The sequence below is a fragment of the Mustela putorius genome, unplaced genomic scaffold, assembly GCF_011764305.1.
Source record: "Mustela putorius furo isolate JIRA1106 unplaced genomic scaffold, ASM1176430v1.1 tig00003834_pilon_pilon_pilon, whole genome shotgun sequence".
NCBI classification, from domain to species: domain Eukaryota; kingdom Metazoa; phylum Chordata; class Mammalia; order Carnivora; family Mustelidae; genus Mustela; species Mustela putorius.
The window spans coordinates 28160556-28179619 of record NW_025421987.1 but is presented as its reverse complement, the minus strand read 5'-3'; the positions used below and the strand labels follow the sequence as shown (position 1 = coordinate 28179619).

At 40.2% G+C, this 19064-nt stretch overlaps 1 protein-coding gene across 8 annotated transcripts in view; it reads right to left on the bottom strand.

The window, feature by feature from the left end:
- Positions 1 to 6441: 6441 nt before the first annotated feature.
- The window catches only part of NXPE3 (neurexophilin and PC-esterase domain family member 3), a 46399-nt gene continuing 33776 nt past the window's right edge, over positions 6442 to 19064 (bottom strand). For all 8 annotated transcript variants that reach the window (XM_045088278.1, XM_004771982.3, XM_004771981.3 and 5 more), the window contains 2 exons: positions 10159 to 10365; positions 6442 to 7834 (listed from right to left, as the gene is read on the bottom strand). In XM_045088278.1, coding sequence (XP_044944213.1) covers positions 7284 to 7834; positions 10159 to 10365 — 758 coding nt within the window. In that variant the 3' untranslated portion in view covers positions 6442 to 7283. The remainder of the gene's footprint in view (positions 7835 to 10158; positions 10366 to 19064) is intronic.

Sequence of the window (19064 nt, the reverse complement as noted above, 5' to 3'; positions counted from 1 at the left end):
CACCCTCAGGCGTTCAGCATCAAGCCAAGTTCAGCCTCCAGATCTTCCTGTTAACCTGTGAGGGGTGGCGGGGAGAAATCAAGAAGCCACCAGATCAGTCAGCTATAAGCCAAAAGGAAACGGTTTTTTGGGGAAGATTTCATTCCCTCATTAGCGGCTCTTTAACTTCTGAGAGGGTTTCTTTGATTTTCTGAGAGCAGGACTTCTTCCAGGCTAACGTAGAAGGAGAAAGGTTTGCATCCTTTCCTCAGTAAGGAAAAGTCTGCATCTGGGCAACTAAATTATGCTGACCATGGTCACCACCTCCATGCTAGAAAGGATGCGCCAAACATTTAACATTACAGGTGTTACGCACTGATTTCTTGTGTTACTCATCCCAGACTGACACTTCTGTGGCCCCAGGGCTCTTCACCTTGTACCCTGCCCCACTGTATCTTTAATGTAAGCAAAATAGAGATCATACAGCCAGATAAAAAGACTTCAGGATTCTCTTCAAGTTTATAGATGATCTGTTTCATTGATCTACTCCTCTATCAGAGATTACTGAGGGTAATGAATAAGACTTGCAAATGTTTCTCTCCTTTTACTGTCTAAACAACCTACTATCTAAGGCAAAAAGTATTTCACCTGCCCAGATACTGTATTTCTTTAGATGGTAGATTTAAAGTGGTGGAATATATAAGCACCAAGTGCTTAAAATGTATATAGTCAATGTCACCCTCTTTAGGACACACCCACCCCTTGACAGCCAGTTTACAAATCTACTGATCCTTGTGAAGAGAATCTCTAATGCACCCTACCTAGAAATGTATTTTTATTCGCAAAGAATTCCTTCAAATACCTTATAGAAATTGTCATAAATCTGGGGGTCCAGCCAGGTCATCAAATTTCAAGATTTCCCTCACTCATAAAATTGTCTTGTAATACTTGTCTTTAATTTTACAGGGGTAACATAAGAATCAATGAGGGCATTAAATGAGTGAGAGAGAAACTACACCTCTGAATCCACACTCAAACCCAGCAGATTTCTGCCTTGGGGTATCACAGTTTTACATCACAGACTAAAGATAAATTATTGTATCAGATTTATGGTATTTCCATCAGGCATCCTCTCCACCTTCTCCATCAACATTTTAGTTCTTCCTGACCCTTCAAGGCAAACAGATGAGACTCACGGCTATTACCAAGCTAGAGAAATATCCCAGATTATTTCCCCCCTAAAACACTGCCCCCCAATATTTTGCCCCCAAACAAATATGATCAGAAAGTGATTTCAAAGTCAAGAATGAATATGGGGGGGGGGAGCTTAGCATTTAAGAGACTTTTTCATACTAAATATCAAATAATAAAAATATACCTTAGTGTTTGAAGAGCCAAGTCATAGAAATACGTAAAGGCAAATCAATTGTTTCCAGCTGTAATCAGCGATAATAAACCCAAGTACGTGAGAGCATGAGAGAGATGATCAGTTTCCTTTTGAGGTTACATGATAAGCAGCAGCAGTTAAGCAGCCTCTTTCTCTAAAACTCGGCGTCTGACCTCGTGGCAATAAGGGGCCAGCCCCTCTCCCCGTCCCCCTTTATAGCGTCCGCTTTCTGTTCAGCACTCTAGAGCGCATGGGGGCGGGGGAAGCTAAGGACCTATTTTCTAAAATACAGAATACAATCAAACGGCTGCTCGAAAGGGGTTGCGTGGGCACGGAGGAGGGGCGGAGGAGGCGGGGAGGGGGCCAGGACGACTAGGTTTGTGGATTTTTTTTTCTGCATACTGGAAATTCCCAAGCCAAAAAGGTACCAACCCGAGTCCCGGACATTCCCCTCGAGGGCCGGTTCCAAGACCTGGACTGGAATCCCGCAGAGGAATCAAAGGAAAATACAAAAACAAAACATTTTTCCTAGGGATGCCTTTCTAAAATCTCAATGAATCCACACCGGGCGTTGGCGTTGCTCCCTCATTTGATTCACCTCTTCTTATTTAGCTTTTTTCCTGTAGGTCTTGGGGGGGACGGCGGGGGGGGGGGAGGAGGGATCTTGATACTTCCTACAACACAGCTTTTCAAAGCATGGCAATCAAAAAGTAGTATCGCCTTCAGTAGTCATGTGCCTTCAGTGACAAAGGATAATCTGAGACATAACGAATGCAATGGTTCTTTAACAGGATCGCGTTATTTTCACTGGGGCAGGGGCAGGGGCAGCGGGTAGAGTGGGGTGAATTTAAACAGAGAATGAACTATTGCGTAACATTTAAAGGATTTTGGCTATGACATTTGGTTTCACTGTGACTCCTTTTCCTTCTGGGACAATTACAACTGTAATCCCTGTATTGCTTCCCCAGCCACCCCCCCCCGCACCCCCCGCAGTGTTAAAATGCACCTTTATAATTAGACCAGACATGTGTGAGTCGCCAATAGGAATGGACATCTAGAGCTAAAGACCAAAAAATCCTTAAAACTAGCAGGAAATCCTTCTTCCTGACTTCCTCTCATTCAATGGAGAATATTATTAAAGCGAGTATGAGGGCCCTCGGAGTAGCTCAGGTTCTGACCTTAGTGTTGTGAGAGATCCAACCCTGTATGGGGCTCCCTGCTCAGTGTGGAGTGGGCTTGAGAGATTCTTTTCCCCTCTCCCTCCCCCACTGTCCCTCTCTCCACTTGTGCTCTCTCTTTCTCAAATGAATAAAATATTTTAAAAAATAAATCAAAATATGATACTTAAATTCACACTTTTTAAAAAAGTTAAAATGTGGGGCAACTGGGTGGCTCAGTCAGTTAAGCCTCTGCCTTCAGCTCAGGTCATGACCCTAGCTAGGGTCCTGGGATGGATGGAGAGAGATCTAGCTCCCGGCTGAGTGGGGAGTCCTTCTCCCTCTCCCTCTGCCCCCTCCCCTGCTCCTTCTCTCTCTCTCAAAATAAAATCTTAAAAAATAAAATATAGGTTAAAATGTAAATGCACTTTCAAGAGATAGGTTAGACTGTACTTGGTGAAGTGCATTTTGTGCCCTTCTGCCTTCTGTATCCTATAAAGTTCTGCCTTCAGCAACCCTCTTATCTCCCACCACTTCCCAGTCGTCCCCCCATTCCTAGGTGCTCCCAATTCTCAGGAACTGCAGTCTTACTTTCAAAGAGAAAAAGAACACCTTCAAAATCCTATCTAGTTATTACAACTGAGAAGTCAGGCTTTATAAGGCACTGAGACCACACTGTAGACATAAACCCTGAAGAAAATAATTAACACAAGAGAATGAATGCACTTAAAGTGGAATTTCTAACATAAGTAACTAGCTAATGCTAATAAACTGAATATACCCAGATAATGCTGAGCATCCTTGGGGGGTTGGTAATTTCCTGGTGCTTCTCCCAGTAATTGCTTTTTCCTTTAATAGGGCCCAGAAAAGACTCATCTCTGGCATATAATATGAATATGTAAAGGCTTACCAAATATTCTTGTTACACCCCAATGTATCAATCTGAAACATAATACCTGAAGCCAGGTAATGTCAATCAATGTCAAGTGGCTGCCTCCGGCTCAGGTCATGATCCCAGGGTCCTAGGATGGAGTCCTATTTTGGGCTCCTTGCTCAGCAGGGAGCCTGTTTCTCCCACTGACTGCCATTCCCCCCTTCTTATGCACACACTCTCTCTCCTTCATAAATAAATAAAATTTGTTTTAAAAGTTTGAAAAAATGATGGTTGTTCATAATGGTAAAATGGATCATAGTGGAACACCAAAGGTCTGTTTTGTACTGCTAATGAAAGGTTACTCTTAGTAAGAAAACTTCTAGAAAATATAATGTGCATAGAAGGGCCTTATTATGGATTATCCCTTTCACAAGGAGCATCAAATCAATCATCTGAGCTCTAGAATATGAGGAGATCCACTAAATGAAATTAATGCTGTCATTCCAAAATAAAAGTCCATGATTTAACCTAATGAAACTGTATATAAACCAGTGCTTAATATTTTATTATAAACCTAAATGTCCAACCATAATGATCAACTTCATTAAATAGTAACAGCATTAGCTAAACTGTTGGGCAGACTTTTATAATTCAGTTATGAAGACTAACTAGAAAATATTTGTATGTTAAATTTTTAAAAAAGATACAAATTACATATTACCTGTGATTTTAGCTATGTGGTTTTAAAAAAAACCTGGAAGAAAATATATCAGAATGCTATGCCTATCACATTCAGATGATAGAATTATGGATTCTATCTAGAGATTTTTGTCTAGGTTTTACAGTTCTCAAATAACGATGCCCTTTATATTTATAAAGGAAAATATATATAACATATTATATTATTTGGCTGGAATGCTAATATTCACAACTATGTGTTACTGGCCTAAATTAAACTTTTCAGAAGAAATTAAAATATTACTCCAAACTCCACACTTAAACACATTTTTGGAGGGACATATGGGTGGCTCAGTTGGTTAAGCATGGGACTCTTGATTTTGGCTCAGGTCATGATCTGATGGTTGTGAGATCAAACCCTGAGTTGGGGTCCACGCTCAGCATGGAATCTGCTTGAGATTCTCTCTCTCCCTCTCCCCTCACTTGCACTTTCTTTAAATAAGAAATAAAATCCTTTTTAAGGCCAGAGAATATAAAGACAAGTTAGAGGCATACCCAGGTGGCTCAGTCAGTTAAAGCATCTTATTTTTTTTTTTTTAAAGATTTATTCGTTTTTGAGAAGGAGAGACTGAACCTGAGTGGTGGTTGGGGCCGGGAATAGAGGGAGAGGACAGAGAATCTCAAGCAATCTCCCCACTGAGTGTGGGCTCAAAGCAGGACTCTCTCCCAGGAAGAGTCAAACACTTAACCAATTGAGCCACCTAAGCACCCATAAGCATCTGTCTTCTTAATTTTGGCTCAGGTCATGATCTCAGGGTTGTAAGATCAAGCCCCACATCAGGTTCTATGCTAGGTGTGGAGCCTGCTTAAGATTTTCTCTCCCTCTCTCTGCTCCTCCCCCAGCTCACACACCTCTCTCTGGAAAGGAAAATTTACCTTCCTCTTGAAGGCAGGTAAATTAGTAAAGAGACAAAGTCAATTAGAATACTTCAAGAAATTGTATCATCAAATCTTTAGGGCCTTATATAACTATATCAAAAAGTAACAGAAACTGGATGAGATCTCACAAGAAATCATCTGCACAAACAAGAAGCATCACTCCAGGGCACCTGGGTGGCCTCAGTTGGTTGAGCTTCTGCCTTCAGCTCAGATGATGATCCCAGGGTCCTGGAATCAAGTCCCACATCGGGCTCCCTGCTCAGTGGGGAGTCTGCTTCTACCACTGCCCCTCCTCCCACTTGTTTTGTCTCTCTAATAATAAACAAATAAAATCTTAAAAAAAAAAAATAAAAGCATTATGTCAAAGCCCTGGAGAGGCAGTGGAAACCATAATTCTCCAAAGATGATGAAGCCTCGGCCTCCTCCAGCAATCTTTGAGAAAATGCTCAAAAAGTTCTTTTGTGAAAAAGAGAATCTCTCTTTATAAAGTCCAACAAGTTGTAGTTGAAAAGGGCTATGTACTTCTCACATACCTTGGTTCAAATCCAAATGAGTTCCTCATCTATAAAAGGTACCTAATATCACCTAGGCTACTAGATCATGATCATAATTAAATGTTAAGGAATAAGCTCTTGAAATAATAGACAAGCTATATTATTTCCTTAGTTCTATCTTCCTTCTTCCCTTAGTTGGTTTTTATCAAAGTATAGAATACTACTATTGCATCAATCACTGGACAACTGAAACAAAGGTTGATTCCACAATTGCCAGAAGCAGGAGCCCTAAGTCTGTATTTTTATCAAATATTCCAGGTGATTCTCAGACACTCTAAAGCTTCAAGACCATTAAAATTAAGCTTTCTTAATATTTTTAACTACTTGTTGGTCCTCTTTAGACTCAGAAAATAATTTAAAATCTCCTTGCCCCATATATATATTTTATAAACTGAAGGTGGTCCTCAAGGCTAAGAAGGAAGATCTTACACTCTCTGTTCTAAGTTAAAACTCCAAATTCTTTGGCCCACTCTCCTAAGAGTGTATTCTTTTTCATGCTTTAAGCAACTGTCTTCATCTCTAAAGCTTCCCCAGTCTCTTCATCTGTCCCTTTATGGATAACTAAAACTAGATTGTAACCTATTGTGGCTCGGAAAAGAGTACTTATACTTACTAAAAGGCCCCAAGTTAACCTAAACTCATCTAAATTAATAAGGTAAAGACAGTCAAGTAAAGTCAATAACTCAATTATTTTAAGATAGCAGTAGAAATAGCAGCTTTTTACTTCCAAGCATGAGAGAATGTGTGTACCTTACATTCAAATCAATAAAACCTGTTCTAGATCTCAATATTGAACTTTAGATTCTAATTAGATTTTAATTTCTAATGTTGGTATGCAATTCAGAATAACAACCAAAAAAGAAACACTTGAAATTGATGCAAGTAACTTCTACAACTTTATAATAAACAATCTTTACATAAAATGCAGTTCTTAAAACCCTCAAACTTCAAAACACAAAAATAAATTTCCATTTATAGATTGCCCCTTCCAGTTCCAAAAGTGATGATTTTAAAGTATTCATCATGTAAAATTCAGCTGAAATAAGTAACAACCCCCCAGTGCAAGTATCAATTGGACACACAGATTTTTTGTACTGTTTTCATACTTTCCTTTTGCTTCTTTTCTAGATAAATGCAGAATATTATAAATATTCTCACTAGAAACATCTGAGCAAGGATTCCAGTCTGAAAAGCAACTCAGAAAAGGTGGATCATCAAGAGAAACTCCCAAGACACAGCAGTCTTCAGTGTGTTACAGGAGGCACTGACCAGAAGCCTCATTAGTTCATCCCACCAAAGATGGATCAACTGTGCTGTTCATACAGATAAGCTCATTCTCCTTTACCAGATAAGCTACAAAAACTTCACTACCAACCATTTAGGTCAGAATATGTCTCACAGTTTTTAGCACAGTACTCTCTCCTCTTAAGAGAGGCTAATTCAAATACACTCATTAGCATCTTTGGTTACAAGAGGAATACAGTGCGTAGATGTTGTTAATAATGATTCTCCAATGGCTATGTAAAGATTGGGAAAAAATCCTGTAGGTAGATATAAATGCAACCTGCATTTTCTAAGCTCCTTAGAAGTCTCATATAAAGTCCAGTTCCTTTTGAAATTTTGTACATGTCACTAGCAGTTATCTCTCCATGGGGCCAGCCATAAACTTCCTATAACACAGGTAATATGATTCCTCCAGTCCCCTCCAGGGCGGGCTAGGTCTCCACGGGGCACACAAAGGACAAGAACATGTCCAGTTGGTTCTTCACAATAACTTCATCTGGATGTAGCTTGTGGGGTAAATAATGAGCCAAGGTCATCTCCCAGGCATCAACGAGATACACTCCAACCCCTGAGAACATCTTCCGGAGGATGGTGTCCAGCTGAAAATTGTACCAGTCACTGTTGAAAAGGCTCACCTCGGGCCCCAGCTCTTGGGCATTGGCTGTTCGAATGACTACAACGGTCTTAGGGCTTCGATCCAGGAGCTGGACCACGGCTCGACGGATATTCCTGAGCCGCCGGATGTACACTTCCAAGGGGAAGGTGCTGAAATGAGACCATATAGCTATGGCAACCACGGTGTTCTTCCCCCCCACGATGCCATTCAGCTCATTGGCCACATAATGGAGCTCATTGCTAAAGACAGTTGTAAAACGGATGGGTGGACCATGGCAGCGATATTTGAGCAGGATGTTGTGCTTCTGGTCCACCGCGAGGAAAGGACCCACATTCTTGGGACTACCCAAGTTAAACTCCACTAAATCTGAAACAAAGAAAACTCAAATTCATAAAACTCAAATTCATAAAACCAAGCACATATATTATGTTCATTCTATACTTTGCAGCTTAAAAGAACTTTTTCTTAAAAGAAAGCATAACGAAACGGTACAAGTGTAAGGGGAATAATTATTTCACTGGCCTCAATAGACCTTTAGTCTAACATATTTATTATTTAAACTATCAGTGATACCTGTCTGTACACCTCAGAAGCAAAATAACCTCTTTACCTCTAACCATTAGGCCAAGGTATCTTCCTGTTTGCACCTACTGTTGAATATCTTAAAAATCAACTTGGCATTTACACATTATTCTTCTAATGGACAAATACTGTTTCTTCTAGGACAAGGGCTCTAACTTCTGCTTTTTTAAGAACATATAATAGTAACCAAATACCTCTTTTTGCAATACATGAAAGAAAGGAGCAACCCTGTTTCTTTTGACTTTCTATTTCACCCTATGGATGGAAAATCATAATAATACCTTAGAGAATGTCTATCTCTGTCACAAGAATAACAAAGACAGCTGTACAAGTTAGAATTCCCTTCTTCCTCCCAATTGTCTAAGTGGTGTTTCAGAGTTTATCTCCTCTGAGATCTTCTGAAGGTCCCAGGAATCAGTGATTATTTCTCTTTGGTTAACCCTAAAAAGCTCTGTCTATACAATTCATCACTTAACATAAGCCCCATAAGGGAAGAGGACCTGTCTCATATACTTAAATGCTCCTACAAGTGCCTTTCAGAGAACAGACTAAGTAACTTCTGGCAACCCAAGTCAATCAGCACTTCTGAGCACCTACTCAGTGCCATGAACCAGCAAGGATCAGATGGGTAAGTCAACAGTCCTTGATCTCAAGAGGTACACTGTCAATTCTGAAGAAGTAACATCACACTATAATTGGCGTACATTCTTCTTACAGGTTAAAGGTGTCACTTTTCTCTCCTACAGTCTCAGGCTCCTCTTTTAGATTTTCCTATCTGATTCATTACTACTTAGCATTTGGCCCCACTTAAGTTGAATGAACTCAAGCTACCAATTTTTCTTTTGATTAAGATCAAGCACTGACACGAGGCTTTATCAGGTGAAAATCTGTCTGCAAAGGATATAGTGGAAAACAAGACACTCAATGTGATCACTCCGATGAAAGAAAATAATGAGCTACGTCATTAGAACTTAAGAAACAAACAACTACAGATTCTTGGAGGAATCTGCCTAGCCAGCATCAAAACATATTTAGCATTATGCCATACAAATTATATCTCTTTTTCTCGTTTTTAATTCATGTTTTATTGACTAAATTCGGCTATGCTTATTTCAAAAAAACAAGCAAAACGAAAACTGGAATTAACTTTCTACTTTGGGGATCATATCTACTTCTTCCTTTCCTTCTAAAAATTAAGTCTGAAACTACGTTGATGTTAAAAAAAAAAAAAAAAAAAGATGAAAAAAATACCAACAACAACTCACAACAAAACTAGGGTACTGTGGTTGGTGGAAAGCCCTGCCATACACAGCCCTCAAAAATAGTTACCACAGAATTACTTGTCAGCTCTCTAAATTGTAAGCAGGGTCTTTAGTGCTGTTACCCGGGACTCATCCCTCCTAGTCCCATCCACACACCTTCCACGAGGAGGAAAAGGCTCTTGAATAAAGGATGGCTCTCCAGTGAGTGGGGCTTTATTCTGAGTCTGGATAGCACCCCCAGAGCCCAGCAGTGAAATCAGGACGCTAAGAATGCTGGGACTGATCAAGACTCCCTCAGTAGGAGCCCGCTCATCTCAGAATCATACCAATGGTATGCCCAACGGACGACACTGGGAAGGTTTTGCTGAATGGATGCATTAAAATGGACCACAGTAAGTTTGTCTGCTTCCTTCCGGTGAAATCTATTACAAACTTGGAGTCTGACCAAACAACTAGGAGAGAAATGATTGGAAATGTCCACTTCTGTTGTAGAGCCCAGAACAGCAAAAGTAAAGGTCTGCTGTAAGGTAACACCGTCCCACTGCCTCATTGCGTGTGTGAAGAAATGAAGGATGGAGAAGTCCTTCATTTAGTCAATAACATGTCCAAGATCACACAGCTAATCAGTGGTCTGAAACTTCACCAAGGACCCAGTGCTTCCATCAATGCGTCAACTCCACCATGGATCAGAAACCATCACACAGCTCTTCAGGGTTAGGATACCTCTTTAGTCCTACAGAGAAATAACTACTTCCTTGGCTGGTGCCCTTCCTCAGGCACTGGAGTGAAGCAAGCTGATTCTGTGTAAGTGGAAAAGAGCTGTAAAATAAAATGTTAAGTACCAACCTGGAACAAACGTAGTAAGGTATTCAAACCATTGCCTGATTGTTGAATCTCCAAATAAGTACACCACTTTTCTTTGTAAGCATTCTGTGATGTTGTCAGGGTCATTAAACTGGCGCATCTTAAACTTTCTGGGCCTCCACTGGTCTTTGTAATAATATCCAGAAGGAAAAGTTCCTGAGCCTTGTGATATTTCTAGATTGTTAGTTTCTGAAAAGAAAAAGGAAAAAAATAAGATATTCTGAAAGTCTCCTCCAACAAACTCTACATGGAAAATGCCCCAAGAAACAAAATTATGCCCCTATATTTGTTAGCCTGCTTGTATATGGGTAAGATTTACTGTCATCACAATTCAGAGAAATCCCAGACTTTCCCCTTGCTACAAAAGGTTCTCCTTCGCACAAAAATAGGAAGATCTGAACTGTGTGTGAGGGTTTTGGTGGACAGAAGGGGAAAAGGGGACCTTGAGCATTCCTCTCTGATTATGCATGTTTCTATCAAAGCCAAAAATAAAAGCAGGCAAATATCATGGAAATGTGTAGATATAAATACTGTCCAGTATTATCCCAGACTAAGTTTCTCATACAAAAGCCTATGAGGTAAGTCACATCTTAAATTTATATTTTATATTTGTATAGCTAGATCAGTCTCTTGCTCAGCCTATTAAAAGGGAAGTTTTAACCTATGGGTCCTATAATCAAATATGAATTCAGAAAACCACCACTCAATACAGAGAACAAACCAAATGTACACACTCTAAGGAATTATTCCCCAGAACACAGAAGGCTCAGAAGGTCTTTTTGCACAATGAACAGTATTTAACATGCAGCAGCAGGGGTGCCTGGGTGGCTCAGTCGCTTTATTGTCTGCCTTTAGCTCAGGTCATGATCTGGGGTCCTGGGATCAAGTCCCACATCAGACTCCCTGCTCCGTGGGAAGCCTGCTTCTCCCTCTGCCTGCTGCTCCCCCGGCTTGTGCGCGCGTGCGCTCTCTCTCTCCCCCGTCTCTGACAAATAATAAAATCTTTGTAAAATAAGATAAAATGGAGCAGCCATTTTATACTCACTACACATGATGACACAAGTGTACTCACTACACATGATGACACAAGTGCCAGCACACGTTTCAGAGGGAGAGTCAAATCCTTCTGCCCTAACACCTCCCTCGGAAAATGCTTTTGCAGAAACAACACACTTTACATGCTTCAAAATAGACAGACTGGGATGGCAAATATTTCTTGTGAGTTTACTCTGCAATTAAAGATATTATCTCATTCGATGCTCATGATAAACCTTTAAGAGGTAGGTGCTATTGTTACCCCTACCTTTCAAAACAGCTAAGTGGCTTGACCTAGACCCAAAGCTCATAAGTGGCAAAGCCAAGACCTGATCCAGGCTGGTGAGCCCCAGAGCCCACGTGCAACATCACCCCTCAAAAGAATATGGTTGTAGATGGCAGCCATTTTCTGTTTGGCTTTCTTCCTGAAGCTGTACACGTATTCATTTCCAACACTTATTCGAATCTACAGTCTTCAAAAACCACCAATTACTTGACATCACTTCCTTACACACCCCAAGTCTCCAACCTTATCATAATCCAGTAATTCTGCAGTCTCACCTGTTAAACCACAATTTGAAATCCAAATGTTTATACGACTCAGCAATTTAACTATGAGTCCCGTATTTGTGCCCATTTTCAGTTTATCATATTGATATTATTCATATTACACAAAATCATTTTGGTTTTATTCTCTTCAAAGAAGATGCCCTATTTGATAGACAGTGCAAATTTCATCTTTTAACTTAGGCAGCTGCTAATTCTTTGGAGGTTCAGGGCCTAAGCAGAAAGGTAAACAGCATTTTTTTTTTAAAACTTTACAAGAAAGAAAGAAAGAGAGAGAGAGAGGGAGGGAGGAAAATAAAAACTTTACTTGGAGAATGTGATTGTCAAAGGAAAACTAGGGCGGGTAAATATTTATCTGGCTTATTCAAAAACAATTTCTCCCCATGTCACCAAGTGTGGCTTTCCTATGTTAGCACAACCTGCCTAAAGCTCCCTCATTACATCAGCACGTCAAGCTTACAAAGGCAGAGAGCTCTAGAGAAGACACCTGGGCCCCAAAGAAAACATTTACTAGACTGGGAATTAAGAGTGATTTTGAAGTTACCATTTTTACCATGGTTAATTTAGGAGACTTGGCTATTCTATGTCAAATACATGTTATAAAGAAAAGCATATATCACACAGGAAACAATTACCATTTCCATTCAAATATTTATTACCAGAGTTAAGTCAAGCAAAGCAAATCAATTACTGAACCTGCCACTGATTCTTTACACATGCAGCACTAGATAACAGAGCATATTTTTAAAGTAAAATACATGAACCTGCATTGCCCTCTTATGGTCAGCTGAAACAAACACATTTCCTTTTTTTTTTTTTTTAAGATTTTATTTATTCATTTGAGGAAAAGCAGGAGCAGAGGAGAGAAGCAGAAGGAGAAAGAAAGGGAAAAGCATACTCTGCTGAGCAGGGAGCCTGATGTGAGGCTCGATTCCAGGACCCTGAGATCATAACATGAGCTGAAGGCAGATGCTTAATCCACTGAGCCACCCAGGCATCCCAACACCTTTCCTATTTTAATAAGACTTTAACGAGTCTTAAGTTGTTTCAAAGTCAGCATTTCTTGGATCTCAGAATTTTCACATAAAATATGAAAGTCTCTAAAATTGAATATATAACCCTAATGTACTATGCATGTGGAATAAAAGTAATTTTGGGATGCCTGGGTGGCTCAGTTGGTTAAGCATCTGCCTTCGGCTCAGGTCATGGTCCCAGGGTCCTGGGATGGAGTCCCACATCAGGCTCCTTGCTCAGCAGGGAGTCTGCTTCTCCCTATGCCTGCTGCTCCCCTTGCTTGTGTGCTCTCTCTCAATCTCTGACAAATAAATAAATAAAATATTTTTTAAAGTAATTTTAAAACAAAAATTACTTATTACTTAATTTTACAGTTATCGTAAATACTAACAATGAAGGAAGAAGTTTTCCTGGAGGTCATTATAAAGACAGAGAAGATCTTTATGCAAAATCAGAAGGAATAGTTTCGATTACTTGCAGGTAAGGTCCCTGCTTCTCTAAACAGTATTGGCTTCTTTTTAAAAATCAAAGCTTGGGGGCGCCTGGGTGGCTCAGTGGGTTAAAGCCTCTGCCTTTGGCTCGGGTCATGATCCCAGGGTCATGGGATTGAGCCCCGCACTGGGCTCGCTGCTTGGTGAGGAGCCTGCTTCCCCCCCTCTCTCTGCCTGCTGGTGATCTCTGTCTGTCAAATTAATGAATAAAATCTTAAAAAAAAAAAAAAAAAAACCTGTAGCTTATATTTTCCTCCAAAGGGTGTCATCCCATGTCATTCATTAGCCTTTTAAAACGAGGGCTATTTGGGCCACAAATGAGACAAAATGAGAGAGAAAATGCAGAGGGAAAAAAAATTCCCTAAACTATCTAGAAAGAGCTGGGTGAGAGATACAGTGTGAATTAAGGGTGGGAGGTGTGTGTAAGTACATGTTATGCACAAGTCCCTTAATTTTTCGGCATGGTATTACCTACAGAACAAAGAAAAGGAAAAAGTAGGCCAAAGGAGAATGTACAGTTCATGAAAGGAAAAACAAGACAAGACAGAGAAGAAAAAGAATCAAACAATTCCTTGCATTAGGGAACACAGTGGGCACAGGAACACTAGGGTGTCATCTCAAGGAGACAAGAAATGAGGACGGCGTGTGTGGAGCTGTTTAGGGATACCCTGTCAAGTGCTGGGACTGTGAGAAGGTCCTGGCTACACAGTCATTACTGGAGCTTGAGTGTGAATTTACCCTTGAGTCCCCCTAGGAAATCCTGGGAATTTAATTTTTTTTCTTTATACTTTAGTCTTCCAAAAGCTAAGCATTTTACAGAGGAAAGCTATAAATAGGTATAGGTAGAAATACCTACATACTTAAAGAATGTTGAAAAGGACTTCAAATAATAGCTAGTCTAAATATCTTTTTTTTTTTTAGTCTAAATATCTTTTAAAGGCGAAGAAAGTATGTCACAGAGTGACTTGCCAAAGTTTCTCAAAGAGTTGTAGGGACAGCTAGTGGTCAGGGCCATACTGTTTACAAAGACATACATTATACTACAGATACAGTTGTGGGAGTGGGCTTCCTACCCGCAAATGGTATCAGTTAGATTTTATATGGAGGATATGAGCCCTTTGATTTTCTAAATTAGCCAAATAAAATGTATTCTGTAGGAAGTATTTTTTCCAACAACTGAAAGCGCTTGTCTTCAAAATAGTTTTGTCCAATTTGCTACGCTACCACATCAACAACAGAGTGACGTGTCATCCATTACAGCACCAGTCTGGTTTTCACCAACATCCAACAGTGTTTCATCATTCACTCCATCATTTGGATGCATAGATTTTAGAGAGTTGATGGATTCCACTACTGCAGACAAACCCAAACAGCAAGATGTCCTCCACCATACCTCCCAAGCAGGGTTAAGAGACACAGAAAAGGGGCCAGACCTGAGTCAGAGGCTCTGGTTTATGTTTGGCTCCACCTCCCCAATGTGAGACCCCAGAAATCACTTAAACTCTCATCTACTTAGTCCCCTGTAGGTGTCAAACTGAATGAGTCTCTGGAACTTGGTCTCATTATCTACAAAATGGTTAAATTACTAGTTGTTTTGAAGGGCTGTCATTAAAGTCTAATACTATAGTAGTATTAGTAGTCTCAATCATTTCTAAATACAGAGAACACTGGAATGTTGGAAATATTCTATATGTACTTAAACATTCTGTATCTTCATGTGGGTGGTAGTTACACTTAATTCATTTTCTATTGCTGTGTAACAAACCACCACAAACTTAAGCAGCTCAAAAACAAGGGACATTTATTATCAAGAGTTCTGTCAAGAGTCCAAGGCAAGGCACAGCAGGATTCTCAGAGTCTCACAGGGTGAAATCAAGCTGTCAGCAGGGCTGTGCACCTTTCCGAAGATGAGAGAAATCTGCTTCCAGGCTCATTCAAATTTTTGGCCAAAACTATGGAAAGAACCTAGATGTCCATCAACAGATGAACAGATACAGAAGATGCAGTATGTGTACACACACACATACACACACATATAATGGAATATATTCAGCCATCAAATAAAACAAAAGCTTGCTATTTGCAACGCCGTGGATGGAACTAGAGGGTATTATTACATTAAGTGAATTAAGTCAATCAGAGAAATACAATTATCATGCGAGCTTTCTGATATGAGGATTGTAAGACACAGGGTGAGGGGGTTGTGGGGGGTAAGGAAGGAAAAAGAAACAAGATAGGACTGGGGAGGGAAACAAACTGTAAGAGACCCTTAATCTCAGGAAACAAACTGAGGGTTGCTGGGGTAGAAGGGAGGGATAGGGTGTCTGGGTGATCGACACTGGGAAGGGTATGTGCTACAGTGAGTGCTCTTAATTGTGTAAGACTGATGATTCACAGACCTGTACCCCTGAAATAAATAATACATTATGTGTTAATTAAAAAAATAAAAAATAAAAAAATAATTGTTGGCCAGATTCAGTTCCTTGTGGTTCTAAGACTGAGTTTCTTGTTTCCTTGGTGATCATCAATCAGGGAATGCCCTTCAGTTCCTAGAACCTGCCTACCTTTGTGGCCACATGGTCTCCTCCACCTTTAGACCCAGTAACAAAGTATCTCCCTTACATGGAAGCCTTCTCACATTTCAACTCTCTTCAAGAAGAACCTGGTTCCTGTTCAGGGCTTATCCAATTAGGTCAGGTTTACCTAGGGTAGCATATTTTTTTAAAGTCAACTTTGTTACATAATCAAATCATTGGAGTGATATCCCATCATATCTGCAGGTCCTTTCCACACTCGAGAGAAAAAGAATTATATACGAACATGGGTCCCTGGGAGTCATCTTAGAAGTGAACTACCACAGTTACAAAGACATATATAAATGCAAATTTCCATTGTACTATATATTTACAATCCATGCATTCTATTGTGTGTAAGATACCCCTCAAAAGATAAAATAGCAAAGGGCTACAAAGATGTGAGTGTTTATTCTATTGCTATTTGATCTAGTTTTATCCCAAACTCCCAGTAAGCTCCCCCAAAAATGAGCTCTAGTTTAGTTGGTGAGGTTAGAAGCCATGAAGGCTTTTATTAGGCTATGATGGTCTAGGGACCATAGGATAGGTGTTAATGAAAAGTCAACAGCAATTCTGACACTGGGAAAGCCTGTCAGAAACCAGATCTTGTCCCTATGGTTCCTTAATTTGACTAGAATTATACCTACGCTTGGGGGTAAACAGGTAATCTTGAACAATTCAACAGACTAAATATGCTTCTTAGAATAATTTTAACTTGTAGGAAAATAAGTTAACTAATACATTTAAAGAGCTGGTAAGGAATAAAAGCCTTCAAAAAACAGGATTCATAAGTAAAATAATAAAAGTAGAAAGACAGGGCAAGAAAATACAAGATGGGTCTGAAATATATTGTGGGGCCAGAAAATAAGGAAGTGCTTACACCGGGGGTGGGGGGGGGGGGTGGGAGCAGGGAATGACAGCATGTCAAAGGGGCACAGGAGCCTAATGGAAGAAGTTCCCAATTGCCAAAACCGGAGCAATTAGAGCAACAAAACAAATAACAATTGAATTAAGTAATAACCTAAAGAATGAAATAAATAGGGGCGCCTGGGTGGCTCAGTGGGCTAAAGCCTCTGCCTTCAGCTCAGGTCATGATCCCAGGGTCCTGGGATCGAGCCCTGCATCGGGCTCTCCACTCATCAGGGAGCCTGCTTCCTCTTCTCTCTCTCTGCCTGCTGCTCTGCCTACTTGCGATTTCTATCCGTCAAATAAATAAATAAAATCTTAAAAAAAAAAAAAAGAATGAAATAAATAATCATGAGTCATAAGCCTGTAATGCCATAATTAAACAAACAAGAAAAAGGGGAAAACTCTTTCTTACGGAAAAATTCCAATTAATAACTGTCTTAGGAATGAGAGATTAAAAAATGAGGATTACATACTACAGAAATAATTGCTACTGGCAAGATCTACTAATGAATGTAAAAATTAGTGGGTGAAAGTGTAAGCAGAAACAGGCATTTACATCCTGTTTTAATATAGAGACATCTGGAGAGTAGTTTCCTGTGGCTACTATAGCAAGTTACCACATATTTAGTGGCTTAAAACAACACAAATTGATTCTCTTTCCATTTTGGGAGCCAGAAGTCCAAATTCCATATAACTGGGCCAAAACCAAGGTCTCAGTAAGGCCATGCTCTCTCAGGAGGAGCCAGGGAGCAATCTGTCTCATTGCCTCTTCGAGGGCTGTGTTTTCTGACTCATGGCCCCTTTCTCCACATGTTAAGCCAGCAGCTGGGCATCTTCAAGTCTCTCCCTGCTTCCGTTGTCACACAGCCTTCTGCTTCTGTATGAAATCTCCCTCTGCCTCCCTCTTAAAAGGATACTTGTGGTTGCACTTAGGGGACACTCAGATTATCCAGATAATCTCTCCCCATTTCTAGACCCTTAACTTAATCACACATGCAAAGTTTCCTTTACCATCCATAGACAGCAACATTCACAAATTTGAAAGACTAAGATCTGGATATCTTTGGGGCCATTATTCAGCCTTCCACCATCTCAAAGCATCTCTCCAGAATAAAGAATAAATATAAAGAAGAGAGAACCCTGACAGACACCATGTGAACCTAATGATCAAAGGTAACATCGTTAACAATACCTATCAATATCATGTCCTCTCCTAAAAGGACACAGCATTTCTGTTCTGTTCTTCCAAAAATGCATGGTCTCACTCCAATCATTAGAAAACATTAGACATTAGACAAATCCAAAGCTAGAAACATTCTAAAGAATATCTGACCAATGTTCTTCAAAGTTAAGAGTCACCTAAGATAATGTCATAGAGGGAAGACTAAGGAAACACGGTGACTAAATGCAATGTGGGATCCTGCACTGGATTCTGGAACAGAAAAAGGACATGAGTGGAAATAATGAAATCTAAACAAACCCTACAGTGTAGTTAATAATATTATACTTATGTTAAAATCTTAGTTTTGAAAGTATTATGTGGTTATATAAGATGTTAGCATAAGGGGAAGCTGGGTGTAGGCTGTACAGGAACTTTGTACTATTTCTGTAACTCATATGTAAGTTTAAAATGATCTAAAAACCAAAAAAACAGTGTTTAAAAAAAAAAAAAAGAGGAAGGAAGGAAGAAGGGAGGAAGATAAAGAGAGAGGAAGAGGGGTGCCTGGGTGGCTCAGCGGGTTAAAGCCTCTGCCTTCGGCCCAGGTCATGATCCCAGGATCCTGGGATCGAGCCCCGCATCGAGCCCCGCATCGAGCCCCGCATCGAGCCCCGCATTGAGCTCTCTGCTCAGTGTAGAGCCTGCTTCTCTCTCTCTCTCTCTCTCTCTCTGCTGCCTCTCTGCCTACTTGTGTTCTCTGTCAAATAAATAAATAAAATCTTTAAAAAAAAAAAAAAAGAGGGAGGAAGAGAAGGATGCTAGCCCATGAGTGCACCCTGCTGGTAACAAGTGTGAACTGCAGTGAAGTTCTCCTAAACTGGGTCTAATTATATAAAGCAATTGCCCTTCTCTTTTCTCTCCAATTCTGTTACAGCTCTGAGATGGTCTTCTCAAAGCCAGGCTATTATGCTCCTATTGATTTATGGTTCCTTTCCTACTCTAAAAATCCATCAAGGGGATGGGATGCCTACGTAGCTCAATCAGTTTAACATCTGCCTTCAGCTCCAGTCATGATAGCAGTATCCTGGGATTGAGTCCCACACTGGGCTCCCTGTTCAGCAGGGAGCCTGCTTCTCCCTT